This window comes from Corythoichthys intestinalis, chromosome 10 (genome assembly GCF_030265065.1).
Source record: "Corythoichthys intestinalis isolate RoL2023-P3 chromosome 10, ASM3026506v1, whole genome shotgun sequence".
NCBI lineage: Eukaryota > Metazoa > Chordata > Actinopteri > Syngnathiformes > Syngnathidae > Corythoichthys > Corythoichthys intestinalis.
In genome coordinates, this window is record NC_080404.1 from 30,830,224 (window position 1) to 30,846,793 (window position 16,570).

The 16,570-nt window shown below is 41.4% G+C and overlaps 1 protein-coding gene across 3 annotated transcripts in view; it reads right to left on the reverse strand.

Moving 5' to 3' along the window:
• The window catches only part of dachc (dachshund c), a 69,702-nt gene that overhangs the window by 42,285 nt on the left and 10,847 nt on the right, over nucleotides 1–16,570 (reverse strand). For all 3 annotated transcript variants that reach the window (XM_057848723.1, XM_057848721.1, XM_057848722.1), the window contains one exon: nucleotides 1,378–1,487. In XM_057848723.1, the coding sequence (XP_057704706.1) occupies nucleotides 1,378–1,487 (110 nt within the window). The remainder of the gene's footprint in view (nucleotides 1–1,377; nucleotides 1,488–16,570) is intronic.

The following is a 16,570-nucleotide window of genomic DNA, read 5'->3' on the forward strand; positions in this document are numbered from 1 at the left end:
AATCAGGAGAGCTGACATTGCCGCCGTGCCCTCTCCTTGAGGTGAGAAAGAGAACTCTTTTTTTTTTTTTCCCCCACAGAGAGCTCTCGTGCAACAATCACAAAACACACACACGATAGTGCAGCTTTGAACAACAGCAATGGAATCAGTGGTTAATAGAAAATCTTTTGAGGAGCAGAATGAAAAGATCAGCTCGCACAGACAAAACAAAGACAAGGGCAACTTTGAGATCGGGCAGGTGCCAACAATGGTTTTCCTGCCTCTCGTTTTACACATACATACATACAAACACACACACAGACACGCATACGCCGCAAAAAACACGCCTCACAAACAAGCTTAATAATACAGTGCTGTGCTGTGACCTTTTAGAGGCATTTGACTAATTAAAGACCAATTTTCATCCATCCATGTTCTATAGAGCTTTATTAGGGTCTCGGCTGAGTTAGAACCCATCCCAGCTGACTTTTGGTGAAAGGAAGGATACCCAGAATGGATCATCTGTCATTCCCATGGCAATTAGAGACTAACAACCATACACTCGTGAAAAAATGCAATGCTGGATGAATAAATGCTCTGTGCTTGATTCCTTACAGTGTTATAAAGCTTTTGGCCACTAATACAAATACACACAATCAAAATTTTGGCATTTGTTGTGATGGGAAACATCAATCCATTTTCTATACTATTTCTCCTTATCCAGGCTACTTATAAAAAATTACTATACGCACTCACAATGATCCCTTTGGGCACGTCCTCTAGCATTTTCTGTTTCACAACCTTGATTTTATAGTTCTACTACACTAGATTATAATACATTACATACAGTTTCAAAAATCAAATTATGGTTAAATTTTGCTGGAGATAATTAACAGGTCCGGCAAGTATTACAGGTTTAAAGATTAGAAAGGATGTTTCTAAACTTTGTAGTTCCACTACAAAAAAAAAGTTTGCGGGCAATTCTTTATCTGAGGTGTCAGCAGTGTGTGTTCATCTTACTAATTAGTCACCTTGTTCAACTCCGCCTTTCACTTCTGCTACTACAACTTTGAGTAATGGGATGAATGTGTCATTGCGAGAAAGTATCAAAAGTCACCTTATCTTCAATCTGCTCTGCAAATAAAGACTTCTATCCTTTTTTTTTTTTTTTTTTTTTTTTTTGCGCCTGTTCACTTTAGAGTGACAGGTGGGCTGGAGTCTATCCCAGCTGACTTTGGACAGCAAAAATAAAATCCACACAAGCACAAGGGAAGAACAAACCCTGGAACTTGAGATGTCTTTATGCACGGTAAAAAACTGACTTTTCATAGTTTCTATTTTTTGCGTTTTTGCAGGTATAAGACATAATTTGTGTACGCATGAGTGCTGGGTGGTCACCTGCAGGAGGCATGATCCCAGCGTGCATCAGACTGCCGTGGGACAGCATGTGGTGCGCGCCGCCGTCAGTCACCGTCTGCAGTCTCTTGGGCGGTCGGCCGGGCCGTGAACTGCAAAGCACAACATCGGTTATTAGCCACTTTAGTGCATTTTGCTCTCTTTTGAGTCACGCTGAGGCTAAGATGGGTGGCCCATGTTTACAAAAAGTGGCCTTTAGGTCTATAAAACTCAAGGAAAAAGGAGGCGGCTAGTGAAAATTAAGTAAATTCTGAGTGTTTTCCTGGAAGGCTGCTGTACAGCAAATCTTCCCTCCCACCCCCATAAATACGAGCAAAGCAAAAAAAGGACTTTCCCCCGATGGGGTCAATAAAGCGCCTCATTACTGTTCAGCTTACTCATTCATTTATGTACTTATTAAATGTATGCGCTCGCCCACTACTCCTTCTTGTCTCACTTTGGCCATTTGTTGCTTTTTTACCCCCCGTCCCCCAATTTCATGTTACATCGAGCAGACTCACACTGGGCCAATTGTCTTGTAGTGTACTGAAACGCAGTCTCCCCACTACATCCATTGTACCCCACAGACCCGCAATCAACCGTGCTCAAAGCACGTTTACGCTCGTCATCACTTTGCGATAAAAGAGGGTATGACTATTTTCCTGACTTTGTGTTTCTTGCAAGTTGCTATGGGTATTTTGAGTATATAAAGAAGTACGCTACTCAGAAAAAGTCAAATACATTTTTTTTTTTAAATGCATGTAGATATTCAATAGACTACAAGGTTGAATTTAAGAGTGTGACAATATCTCGATACAGCGATATATCGCGATATTTTGCAACCCGATCGGTTATCGATAAGCTCCCGCCAAGTATCGATACTTTTATTTGACATATTGGCCATACAATGGAGTATGGACGCTGTAAACTGCTCAATGTTTGTTGAGCAATTCCTTGGCGGTCCACTAAGGACGCTCAAGAGTGGCGGTGAAGGTAAAGTGCGCACAAGTCGCCGAAAGAAGAAGAGAGGAAGCTCCAAGTGGGTTGAAAAATAAATAAAAAAGCTTCGTGAGAACGGTGGAGGAAAAAATGAGAAAAATATTGCTACAAATCACACACTGGACACACTTTGGATTTTGTACCAAAAAGAAAGGAAGTAAGGTGAACAAGGACTTTGCTGCATGCAAGAATTGTCTAATAAAAATAAGGTTCACTGGGAGCTGGTGATGAAGTGGTCACCAGATTTCTTCACTGCTTTGCTTTCATCACTTGAGGTAAGAAAGTTCTGCAATGTATTAGTAATTGATTTTTTAATTTACATGTATTAATTTGATGACATTTGGTGTAGAATGATATTAAAATAAACCAGGACCCTAAACTGGATGAAAATGAATATCGAACAAGCCTACATCAATTCACTGATTTATTTGATATTATTTGAGAACCATTTTGCATCTAGTTTACTACACAAACTGTTATTACTGCCATTTTGATACAATAAGCTATAAAAATGGTTTGAATAGCTTCCATGTATTATTTTGATGACATTTGATGTTGAATAATATAAAATAAACCAGGACCTTAAACTGGATGAAAATGAATATCGAACAAGCCTACATCAATTCACTGATTTATTTGATATTATTTGAGAACCACTTCCCATCTAGTTTACTACACAAACTATTACTACCATTTTGATACAATAAGCTATAAAAATGGTTTGAATAGCTTCCAAGATATATAAGGTGATGTGCATGATAATTAATGTAGCCTACATATTAAGAATAGGTAATATTATATAATATTAATATACTATAATATATATAGTATAATATTAATAATAATAATATTAATTTCTATGCATTCTATTCATATTTTTTTAAGTCACTCAATACTTCCAACACAGAAATTTGTGTTTTCAACTCAAAAGCTATTAAGTAGCTAATATTTTTTAATTTATTTTGTTGTTTTTAAGGCAAGGAAGAATGTGACTGACTGAGTCCGACATCTCAAATGCTGAAGCAGATGGTGGAAGTGCTCAAACCAATGCTTTTGGCAACAAAGGTCATATACGAAGACCCACCAATTTTATAATTGCCCCACTCCAAGCTCAACTGCTGACTGACATCTACAGCACTGTTAAAATGTTTTCAAAATATTTAAAACTTTAAAGAAATTAAGTGTGCCATTCATCATGATCTCTCCATGAACTATCAGTGGTTGTGGTTTGTTTCCTCTATATGTGCAGGTACACAATTTGCAGTAGATTTATATTTCACAGCAATGATGCACTGAAAAGGTGTCACTGTTTAATAAATGACAGTATTTTTTCTATTTTGGATTTTTTTTTTTTTTCGTTTCAACAGTTGTATCATAGAATATCATATATCAAATTTCTGACCAATATATTGATAATCGCTGTATCGTGATATCGTGAGATAATCGTTATCGTGAGCCTTGTATCGCGAATCGTATCGTATCGGGAGGTGCCCTGAGGTTCCCACTCCTAGTTGAATTAATTGACTTTCTCAGAACTTTTGAATGTTTGACTGCAAAACAGGTGATTGATACACAATCATCACCTTTTACACCATTTTGTGACTCTTCCAGTAATTGTCATCGGGTTTACTATGCTATTGCAGCTCAGTGTAGGTCCTAGATGTGGAACTTGGAGTGCTGAGTATATTTTTAGTTGGGCCTGGGTATAAAAAGTGATACAACATGTTCAAAGTGTTCATGCTAGTCCAACAATCCAGATGTCATGTGCCATGCATTGTTGAGCACAGTCTGGCTTGTAGAGTTAGTTGAGTGCACTCTTCTATGCTCTGATTGGACCGGACATGCTCAATCAATCCTATTTGTGGGTTTGGGGTGTGCATGAGGAGGGTGCGGAATTGGTGAAAAGCTGTCAGACATCACTTGGGCTCTGACTAAACGGTGTGAATGTCCTGACAGGGGGAATGACACGGGCCACATCAGGCTTAATGACAAGCAGCGCGGCTCATCTCCGCTCATACTACACACTTCATAACATGAGCTGGTGGGCGCATGTATGCCCGCGAGGAGGAATATTAACAGATGGAACGAGGAGAAAAAGTGTGCAGAGGAGGAGGAAAGGTGGAGGGAGTGATGAAATATATCGAAGGAGGGTCCGAGAGATTAAAAAAAGGGGGGAAAAGCATAGGGCGATAGACGAGCGGCAGCAGCTTCCTAGCGTGGGGTGTCTTTGAGCAGATTTTAATTAGAATCTAATCCAGCCGTCATTAAGGCCCCATAAACGAAGCTGTCAGTCAGGAGATTAATGGCGCCTCATTTGCATATTGCATATAATTCATCAATTACCCAGCAGAAAGGACCAATCCCCTGTTGACACACCCACTGGCTGCGAGTGGGGGGAGCGTGTGTGTATGTGTGGAAAACCCTAAGATTAGGTAGCCACTGAGAGAAAAACAGGTAGCTGAAATACGTGTGTGCGTGCGCCTGTGTGTGTGCATGTGTTTGAGTGAGTGAGCTCAAAGCAATATGTGTGTATATGAAGTGTTCAAAGGTTAATTTGATGAGCCGATGAGCTCCACAGTTCCTGCCCTCGGTTTTAATGAGTTGTTATTATTGTCTCTTATTATGGGCCCAGACCGACTGGGATGTGACAGCTGACATCAGATATCATACACGCACTCTTACACACACACCTACATGGGCACAGACACACATTTAGGTTTTCACACAGGAGCATTAGGGATTTAGCAAATGTGAGAATTAAGTCTTCTTAGGGGGCAGATGCATACCGACACGCTGGTTAACTTCCAAGTTGTTCTAATTTTGAAAAAGTTATTCCATAAGAAATTATCTGAAGTGAATTCATTTGTTCCAAGCTCAAACTGTCAAACCATTTGTTACTAATAGGTGTAAGTTACTTGCCTCATATTTAATCGTATGTGAATTAGAATAAATTGAATTGCTCAGCACTGGAAGGCATCTGACAGACATTTCTTTATTAGTGGTCTATAAACACATCTTTTATCGATTCAGAGTTCGTTCATCGTAAAATACTGTAAACATCTGGAAGTGTTCAAAAATCTAATTTTGTAAAAGGTACTTAACATGTCAGAAATAATCCCCAAAACATCAATTATTTCCTGATCATTTTTTATCATTTTCCTAAATACAAATGTGTAGATTCCCCAATTTACGGGTATCAGCTAGGCATGTGCCGGTATGAGATTCTGACGGTATGATAACCTTAAGCGAAAATATAACAGTTTCATGGTATCGCAATTACAAGTTACAACTCTAAAATGTTTTGAAATTTCTGGGTTACCAAAAAAAAAAAAAAACATTAGCAAATTGGAATAAAGTATAATGTTAGGTTAAATAAATATATTTTAAAAATTATATATTTTAAAATTAAATTGGCATGCTAATTGGCTACATTATCTTTGCCTCGCACAGCCAGACTGTTCTCCCTGAATTTTTCAAACACCGTGAGAATAGTCTGGGACCCAGCCCATTAACGGCCTCTCAAGCAAGAACAAAATCGACCGTCCAATCAGATTTGTTTATTTGAGTGACGTGTTGTTAAAGAGCAATGTCACTCTTCCGCGTCGAAAGTCATCTCCACACCAACACAGATGGCGAACAGGAGAGCCGAGAATATGTTCCAATCCATGGTAAAATCAGCTTTAAATTACCAAAAATCATCGACACAAGTCATTGACAACAGTCTGTCTCGCGCTAGCCATGTTGAATAAACTCCACTCTCCTCGTATGTTTATTTCCGCGCGCAAGTCCCTCGTCGCTGATTGGTCCACTCTGCTGTCTGTTTGCTGTGGCTTGCTCCGCCCTGGAAATTTTATCCGCTGAATGGCGGCCAGACTCAATAGCTGGAACAGCGGTGAGTCTGGTGTACCAGGCTAACATTATCTGCCTTCTTAACAAGCTTATATTGCAGTATGTTTTACCACTGCTAGACACACTACCCACGCCAGAGTTGACGCTTGTAGTTAGTGGGAAACGTTCATGACAACGTTTACTAACCTTTAATTTTGTATAAATGCGAAATCATATTGAAGATATTGCCTTCTTTGGTAGCCACCCCCCGCAAACATATTTTCATGTCAGTTGGCTGTTGGTTCACAGCAGCAGTATTTCGCAAGAGCCCGAGGGTCGAAAGAGAACGCCACAAAGGCGAGATTGTTGAAATTATGAATTAAAAATAATTATAATAAAGCAAATGTGACACACAGAAGGGCTTGCTAAAATTTCTTTAAATCTATTGTTCTACGTAAATCAGCCTAGGTAGCCCCCCACATTTTTACCACACCAAATCTGGCCCCCTTTGCAAAAAGTTTGGACACCCATGTTTAACCGATGATCCGTAGACGAGGCCAGCTTCTTTCACTTGTTACCAGCTAAATATTATTCAAAAAATAAATATGGTGGAAGAAATAAGCATCTTGAATTTGAAACGGTATGTTGTCGGCGATTAGCCTAGCAATGATCTTAATTGTGGTTGTCAGCCCAAAACCCTCTAAATATATATTAAATGCATCTTACCAGATATAAAATGACTACTACATAATCTGTGGTAATCGTTTGGAGCCCAGTTTTCTCGTCGAATTGCAGCAGTCCATCTCGCTCTCCTCTCCGGGTCTCTCGTAATACGGTAGAACTTCAAGTCTCTCCGTCTATCTTCTCTGTTATTGCAACCGACCACCACACACGCCTTCACCATTTTGATTATTAATGGTAACGAGCAGAAAAACACGCCATAATAGGAGGAATTTACATAGCGGTAATGCATCAACACGATGAGTTGACGGACAATATGGCGTGGGGGCGTGGTTGTGACGTCATGTGAGTAGGGTCTATAGGTTAGCAAACATCCCAGTAATGGCGGCCAACCACTAGAGGGCGGCATATACAAATCTCTACTCAGATTAGTCATACATATGTCCAGAGGCACAGGCCAGACTGCGGTCGTTAACAAATTATTTATTATTTCTCTGCGGCCCATTAGAGGTCCGCGGCCCAGTGGTTGGGGATCTCTGCTCTAATGGAAGTGAAGGCAGGGACTGGGAGGTATCAGATTGTGACGATAGCTCTGGTGAACTTGAAAATTATGTTGTCGATGGTAAAATAAATGGTAATGACAATAGTAGTTCAGGTTTGGGTTTTAATCAATCAAGATCACTTAGGCTAGGTTCATACTACAGGTCTTAATGCACGAATCCGATTTTTTCGTGTTTTTCCGACTCGAGTCAGGCATTAACTTGACGGTCTGAACGGGACAAATCGCATAGAAGTGGACCATTTCAAATCCAATCTGACTCACTTTCGTATGTGATTCAAATCCGATCTGGGCCACATTTTTTCAGAACGTGACTGGCGGTCTGAACTGTCGAGACTCCCAAATCGGAATTCATGCAGCAATTACGTCAGCAAAGAGCAAGAGGCACGGAGGACGGCAGCCATATAACCATTGGCGCCGAGCTTGAACTCTTCTTTTAAGCACGAAGCGGGCTTGACCACAGTCATAAAAAAATAAAGAGAAGGAAAGAATACGCCTTACAATTTTCGATTTTCATTCTGTGCGCCGAATGACCAATATTTCATTGTTGCACACATGGCCGAGTCGGGGCAAACTGACGCACCCACATCCTTTCACGCACACACGTCAAGGCTCATATGTGTGCGTGTATGCGTTCTATCACTTCATATAAACTTTGAATATAAGACTTAATGGGGATTATTAGTGTCTGTTATTTGTGTCCTCTTTTTGGAAATCAAAATATGATCACTCTGGAATGACATACAGCTAGCATGTGTAATTTGTTTTGATGCTTCTGCGCATGCGGGTCTCCTTGCTGAGCGCATCTTGGACTGTGAATTAGTGCGCATGCGTGATACTTGAAACGGTCTCAATGGCCAAAGGCATTCTGAACGGGCACGCCTAAAAAACAGATATGGCAAAAAATCGGATTTGTGCATTAAGACCTGTAGTATGAACCTAGCCTAAGTTGTTTATTGGGTTCAATTCCTCAATTTCGGAATTCATCATTATGTCTGCAATGTACAATAATTTGTGCCTCAGTAAGTCATGAGTTTCTTTGCCCAACTAACATGCTCGTTGCGAAGAACACATAAGGATTGTTGTAAAAATACAAGTGCCATTTTTCCAATCTGTTTTCTCCTTCAAGTTGAAATTTTTCAAAGCTGAAGCATCGTTGCAAAATGGTTGATGTATTGAAAGGTAAGATTATTCATTTATATTACACCATAACATCAGTTTAGAAAAATAGGCCATTTTGACACATTTTACAGTGCCCGGTCACATAAAGGTTCTGACGAATTTTCTTTCCTCGTTGAAATTAATTAAAATGTAACTCTATTCCATATAGCTGGCCATGTGCTACGTCGTTTCTTTAAACTTTTAACATGTAATTCTCTTGTACCCCTTTCCCACTGAAACTAGTGGGTCAGTGCGCGTTTTTCCAAGCCAATGCATCCCATTAGCAATTGGCACCTTTCCCATTGACGAAAAAAGCCGTGTCTTTTTTTTTTTTCCACCCGTCTAACCCCCACCCCTCCTCAGCCGTGCATAAGGTGCGTGACGTCACCACGCTAAGATGCGCTTCGACAAGTGCGACCGAATTCATTCAGTTCTAGTGACGGGATCTGTCGTTCACTTGAGTAAACGAATCCATTCCGGATCGTTCAGTAAAAAGATTCGTTCAAACGAATCGTTCAACGAATCGTTCGCCCCCCTCATCTCCCTCCCCGCCCAAATGAATCGTTCGGTTACTGAACGGGAAGTGACGTTGCCGAACGAATCACCAAAGACCGCTTCGCAGTATAGACCCTACCCACCGACGTCACAAAACCACGTGCTCGCTGTATGGTTCCGCCCACTTGTCCGTCATTTTGTCTCTGTATTAGCATTGGTTTCAATTGATCGAGGAATTTAAAATGCATTTCATGGAAGACCCGGTGCTTTCTGATGCCGTAAACTCACTGGATGTGTTGCATATAAGGCGTTATGTGGAAAAGCTTCGTTCTATACAGTCGCCAGATCCATATTTGATGCCCAAATCGATGTTTTTCGACCCACTGTCTTCGCCCTGTCTGCCTGACATCTGCTACGCTGATATTTACAATTATCTTGTCCACACAAAATCAGCCTATTCTCACGAAAATTTGAAAAACTTCAAGAGCTTGGAGGCTTATAAATACTTCGTTGCTGGTTGGGTGAAACAGGTCCTCGTCCACGAAAATTCGGCAGGAATCTATCTTGTGCTTGGAAAGGTGAGTTACGAAATTTTCAATTCAAAATCTTTTGTTCTTGCTCACATCCACTGTCAAGTCTAATGTATTTCATGTCGTTTGTCAATGGAGTTAAGGCTTTTAATGTTTATATGGTTTAGCGATAGCACTCTCACTGCATACATACGTGTATGTTGTCGGCGATTAGCCTAGCAATGATCCTAATTGTGGTTATTTGTCAGCCCAAAACCCTCTAAGTATATCTTAAATGCATCTTACCGGATATAAAATGACTACTACATAGTCTGTGGTGATTTTTTGGTGCCCAGTTTTCACGTCGAATTGCAGCCGTCCATTTCGCTCTCCTCTTTGGATCCCTCGGAATACGGTAAAACTTCAAGTCTCTCCTTCCATCTTCTCTGTTAGTGCAACCAACAGCCACACACGCCTTCACCATTTTGATTACTAATGTTAAGGAGCAGAAAAACACGCCGTAAATAGGAGGAATGTACGTAGCCGTAACAGGTTAACACTATGTTTTGACGGACAATTGGGCGGTACCATTCAGGAGAGCGGAGTTGTGACGTCACGTGGGTAGGGTCTATAACTGAACGGGAAGTGACATTCTTGGTCCCTCCCTCTCTCTTGCAGACAGGCTCCTCATTGACCGCTCGTCGTAGTTTCAGTAATGAGTGACAGGCAATATACCCTACCCACCGACGTCACAAAACCACGTGCTCGCTGTATGGTTCCGCCCACTTGTCCGTCATTTTGTCTCTGTATTAGCATTGGTTTCAATTGATCGAGGAATTTAAAATGCATTTCATGGAAGACCCGGTGCTTTCTGATGCCGTAAACTCACTGGATGTGTTGCATAAAAGGCGTTATGTGGAAAAGCTTCCTTCTATACAGTCGCCAGATCCATATTTGATGCCTAAATCGATGATTTTTGACCGGCTGCCTTCGCCGTCTCTGCCTGACCCTGATATTTACAACTATCTTGTCCACACAAAATCAGCCTATTCTCAGGAAAGTTTGAAAAACTTTAAGAGCTTGGAGGCTTATAAATGCTACGTTGCTGGTTGGGTGAAACAGGTCCTCGTACACGAAAATTCGGCAGGAATCTTGTGCTCGGAAGGTGAGTTACGAAATTTTCAATTCAAAATCTTTTGTTCTTGCTAACATCCACTGTCAAGTCTAATGTATTTCATGTCATTTGTCAATGGAGCTAGGGCTTTTAATGTTTATATGGATTAGCGATAGCACTCTCACTACATACATACGTGTATGTTGTCGGCGATTAGCCTAGCAATGATCTTAATTGTGGTTGTCAGCCCAAAACCCTCTAAATATATATTAAATGCATCTTACCAGATATAAAATGACTACTACATAATCTGTGGTAATCGTTTGGAGCCCAGTTTTCTCGTCGAATTGCAGCAGCCCATCTCGCTCTCTCCTCTCCGTGTCTCTCGGAATCCGGTAGAACTTCAAGTCTCTCCGTCTATCTTCTCTGTTATTGCAACCGACCGCCACACACGCCTTCACCATTTTGATTATTAATGTTAACGAGCAGAAAAACACACCGTAAATAGGAGGAATGTACGTAGCCGTAACAGGTCAACACGATGTGTTGACGGACAAGTGGGCGGCACCAGTCAGGAGAGCCGAGTTGTGACGTCACGTGGGTAGGGTCTATATCATTCTGCTTTCACAGACAGCCTCGTCTCCCTCCCTCCCGCTGCTGCAAAAGCGAGGGAGAACTTCCGCGGCGTCTGTCCTAGTTCTATGGGTTCAAAGTCATGGCTCGTGCTTGCATTTCGATTTAGGACACGGTTAAACATTTTCCTTTTGTGGGAGGAGTGGGGGTTTGGGGTCGGGGGCGCACGGACTTTCTTTAGCATGTTCTTGATCACATATACAATGCTGCTGCTAGCCTGCTACCAGCCAACGCAGCATGCTTGCTGTCACGAAAATAAAAATAAATCGAAAGTTTAATTTCTAAATATGGAACGACCAACACATCATATTTACCTCTCGCTCTGTTGTATTTTTGTTTTTATGCTCATCACTATTATTTTTAGTCACTATTGTTAAAACTATAAGTGTAAATAGCTAGTTGTCGAATGTGCTGCTCTGAAATAAAGACAATACTGCATTTTGATATTTGACAGTTTAATTGCAAATCAGTATCAAGATGATCGTATTGAATTTTTGCACTGGTATTAATAAATAAAATAATCCGGTCAGCTCCCCTGTCGTCCCCGCATCTCAGATCGTCAAATGCTGACGAGAAATGATTGTTTGCTCTTTACGATGTCGCCTTTCTACCCTCATTAGTTTGTTAAGAAAAATGTAGACATATTGCGACATCTCCCGTGTCCGCGTGCGTTGTTTTGGGGCGCTTGAGTAGCGCATGATGGACGGATTGACATAATTTGTCAAACCAACACCTGACACGGAAAAAAAAATAAAACACTCGGAAAAAATTGACATGTATATACAGTTTCATTGCAAATCAGTATTATGGTGATCGTATTGAATTTTTGCACTGGTATTAATAAATAAAATAATCCGGTCAGCTCCCCTGTCGTCCCCGCATCTCAGATCGTCAAATGCTGACGAGAAATAATTGTTTGCTCTTTACGATATCGCCTTTCTACTCTCATTAGTCTGTTAAGAAAAATGTAGACATATTGCGACATCTCCCGTGTCCATGTGCGTTGTTGTGGGGCGCTTGAGTAGCACATGATGGACGGATTGACATAATTTGTCAAACCAACCAACACCTGACACGGAAAAAAAATAATAAAACACTTGGAAAAAATGGACATGTATATACCGTTTCATTGCAAATCAGTATTATGGTGATCATACTAAATATTCTTTTTTTTCTGTGCACATATGAGGTAAATATCGCTGCCATGAAGCCTCCATATAGTGACAGTTCTTTGCCCCCTTCATTGCCGTCACGCGACCGCAGCTCAGCTTTTGCTTGCCTCGTAGCTACTCGTGCTTTAAATTACTGTAAATTTGATAGTATGTCGTAATAGGTAGTCCCGAGTCTGTTGAGAAAAGTAGTACACTAAACCATGCTCGCTAGATTTGTGTGGTGTTTTTGTCTTTCTGAGCTGCATTTGATAGGCTCCACGTTAACAAATATGTGACAAAGTCCTTTCCTTTCATTTTTTGATTCGTTCACCGCAGTCATTACTGGAAAGTCACGTTAGCAGCAAGCTAGGTCAGGAACTGGAGGACCGAGTCACTGAACGGGAAGTGACAAAACTCAGTCTTGCCCCCTTGCCTGCACGCTGGCTGCTTATTGGCCACACGTGGAAGTGAGTGACATACGCCCTGATTCTGTTTCCGGTCCCTCCCCTGCCCACGATGAGGCTGGCGTCTGATTGGTCGTGTGTGATGTCAGAAGACGCTGCCGCTTGCTCAACGCCCTCCCACGCAATGAACAAGCACCAACTTCATAGAACGAATCAGTGCAGATGGTGATTAGTTCGGTCTCGTTCACCCAAACAATTCGTTCAAAAAGAACGAATCGTTCGCGACCGATACAACACTATTCAGTTCAAGGAAATTAACAATGCAAAGCAACATGGAAGCCTCCTTTCCGTTTGTGTTCTCTGTTTTCATGCCTTTTACTGCCCGCAAAATGGTCGAAATGCAGCAAAGGATCAACACTGTGCTTGTGCTGAGGCAACGTAGGCGACGTAAATTGTGGTTTGAAATTGAAAGGAGTCGTGTACGTCACAGGAGGAGGAGAAGAGCCTTTGTTTCGTCTGTTATGGCTATTGCTAACGCTGCTACACCGACTGTTCGCCGTATGTGGATCTGGCTAGGGCACATGGTTTTTGGTTTTTGTTATGACGCATCACGTACTAGCCTACGTCACCACGTAGATTAGGGTGTTGACTGTTGACCCCGGGTTTTGCTTTCACACTGCATGGCGATCAGAGCCGAGGTGATTTTAACGCGGGTCGCTTGGCGGGTTGATTGACACGGGTCGAGGCGGGTCGCTGCACCTTTCCCACTGCCACCAAAAGGCGATTGTTAGCGGGTTGACACGGGTTTTTTGGCCAGTGGGAAAGGGGTATTGGTATCATATTCATTTTGACATTAAACTTCAATTTGGAGTGGCAGTAAACAGCTTGAAGCCTCTATTTTGTATCTTTATTCTAACTCTTTTTTTTGTTCACCTTAAATTGTTGCATGTTATGAATTCTGTTGACCTTGATAACACTGAGTAACCAGCCTTTATATCTAAAATTTTGCAAGTCTAAGCAAACAGAATTCTTGTTGTGCAAAAAAGTTTCTAGTCAGGCCGCTCGTATCTCAAGGCGTCACTATAATCTCTGTGACCAAATTCATCATTCTCTACCTATAAGTAAGCTACTATTCTGATAGGAACAGTTGCGGAAGTATGTAAATGTCCTGAAAAGTTTAGCTGTAAATACTTAACGTGCCCAAAATATTCCTGTATTGATAAGTGACTTAATAATATAGTAAGTACCAACCTGTTGATTTGCTTAAACCAGGCATGTTTCATATCTGATGGGGTGTCACACAATGGGTGCCATTCATGCTGGGACTCCCACTCACTATTAGTCCCAGATGTCAACTAGTCACAGTTTAGCCAAAGTTCCAATAACTTTCCATAATCTAAGCACACTTGAGCTGAAGCTTCACAAGATTAGGTGACAAGACAATACTGTGAACTACAAGTTTTGTTTGAAATCTGAGGAACATCTTTCTGGAAATTAAACTGTATGATTATTGTGGCATGCGGCTTTGGGAGTTTCTACATTTTTTTAAGAGTCAATCTAGTAACATACTGTGCAGCACAAAAGCAGGATACATATTTTTAGGGGGCTAGTTGGACGCTAAAGCACCTTCAATTGAGAACACACACTTCAAATGAGAGGCAAAAAACACCACTGGAGGGAAATAAGACAGCAAAAGAACTCAGCTGTGTCTGTGTGTTTTTTACTGCAGCAGCTTCCTTTTCCTCACAACAGTTTATTTGCACACACTAATTAATGGCCTGTGCATGCTGATGGCTCTGTGCACCTTTGCACATTTAGGAGTGGAATAGAATCAACTAGACAACCCCCCCGGAAAAAAGAAAAGAATTGGAACCTAATTTTGTGTTTAGTCTTCAAGTGTGTTGATACATCAAAGTGACCCGCAGAGGGAGGTCTATGTGTGTGTTGTTGCTCATGCATGTGTGTAAGGTGTGTGAGGTTGAAGAGCGCTGGGTTCCCTGAGGTAGGATTAATGAAAAAGCCTTTCATGGAAAAGTCATCAAGCTGAGGGGATGGAATGAGAGAGAGGAGGGGGGGAAGAGAAAACAGTGCATTGTGTGTCTAGGTGCGTGTGCGTGTGTGTGTGTAAGGTGTGCACAGAGGAGGGGTGTATGGCTTATGACCTCTTTGTCTCAAACTTTAATTAAAATCTCACCCAGACGTCCTCCCTCATGCCAGCACTGGCCACACACGCATACACACACACATTTTCCTTAAAAAAAACACAGAAAGGCATTACAGTACATTGAATTCTGCCCTGCGTGCTTACCGAGTGTGCGTGTATCATACCTGTGTGTTACGTGAAAAGTCAAACATGGCAGCTGGAGCTTAATGCAGGTGGAACAGAAACGAAACATAACAAAGATGACAGATCAGGCCAAAAACACACTGGCGAGTTGGGAGAGCGAGAAATGTAATGAAAGAAGAGGAAGTGTGCGAGTCAAAACAGTGAAACAGCTACAGGCTCACAGGAGGTGCTGATAGCGAACAGCTGCATGTACAAATACGTTGTATGTCTTTACAGTATTTCCTCTTGTAGTGGCTGGAAGCGGTTCTTTAATCAACAGCAGAGGGTACCGGGCAAGGTAACTCCTTCATTTGTGGAAGAAAGAAAAGTTTATACATGAAATATCCATCTATCACATTTATATTGATTTAAACTCCTAAGCTGCTCCTAACCATACGTGATTGTTTCAGTACAAAAATTTTGTTGCAGTAAAGATCCATGTGGAAAAAAATGATCCCCAAAATATCCGTCATACAGAGAGAAAAAAAAAATCAAAAATATAAAATCAGATATTCATTAATTCATTCATTTTCCGTACAGTTTAGCCTCACCAGGGTCAAAGCAGGCTTTTTAGGAGTTAAGGACAGGTGGCGGGGTACACCCTGAAGTGGTTGCCGGCCAATCGCAGAGCATATGGGCTAGGTTCGTACTGATGGTCTTAATGCACGATTTTTTTGTCATATCTGTTTTTTGGCGTGCCCGTTCAGACTGCCTTTGTCCATTGAGCCTGTTCAAGTATTACGCATGCGCACTTATTCGCAGTCCGACACGGGCTGAGCAGACTGACCCGCATGCGCAGAAGTATCAAAACAAATAACTACGCAATGTGCGTGCCTGACGCATACATTTTATGTGTGTGCGCCAGTTTGCCCCAACTCAGCCATGCAAGCAATACTGAAATTTTTGAAATTGCTAATTTGGCGCACAGTATAAAACCGAGCATTATCAGGCTTATACTTTTCTTCATTTCTTCGCTAATGCTAATGAACAGCTACATCCCTGCCGTATTGCATGCCGCTCTCGCTTTTGCTGATGTAATTGCTGAATGATTTCCGATTTGTGAGACTTGACAGTTCAGACCACTGCCACATTCTGGAAAAATGTGGCCCAGATCAGATTTAAACCACATACGCAAGCGACCCAGATCGGATTTGTAATGGTCCATTTCTATGCGACTTATCCTGTTTAGACCGTCAAGTTAATGCCTCACTCAAGTCGGAAAAACACGAAAAAATCGGATTTGTGCATTAAGACCTGCAGTATGAACCTAGCCATATAGACAAACAATCTTTTACACTCACATTAACACCGATGGAGAATTTGGAGTTTCCAATCA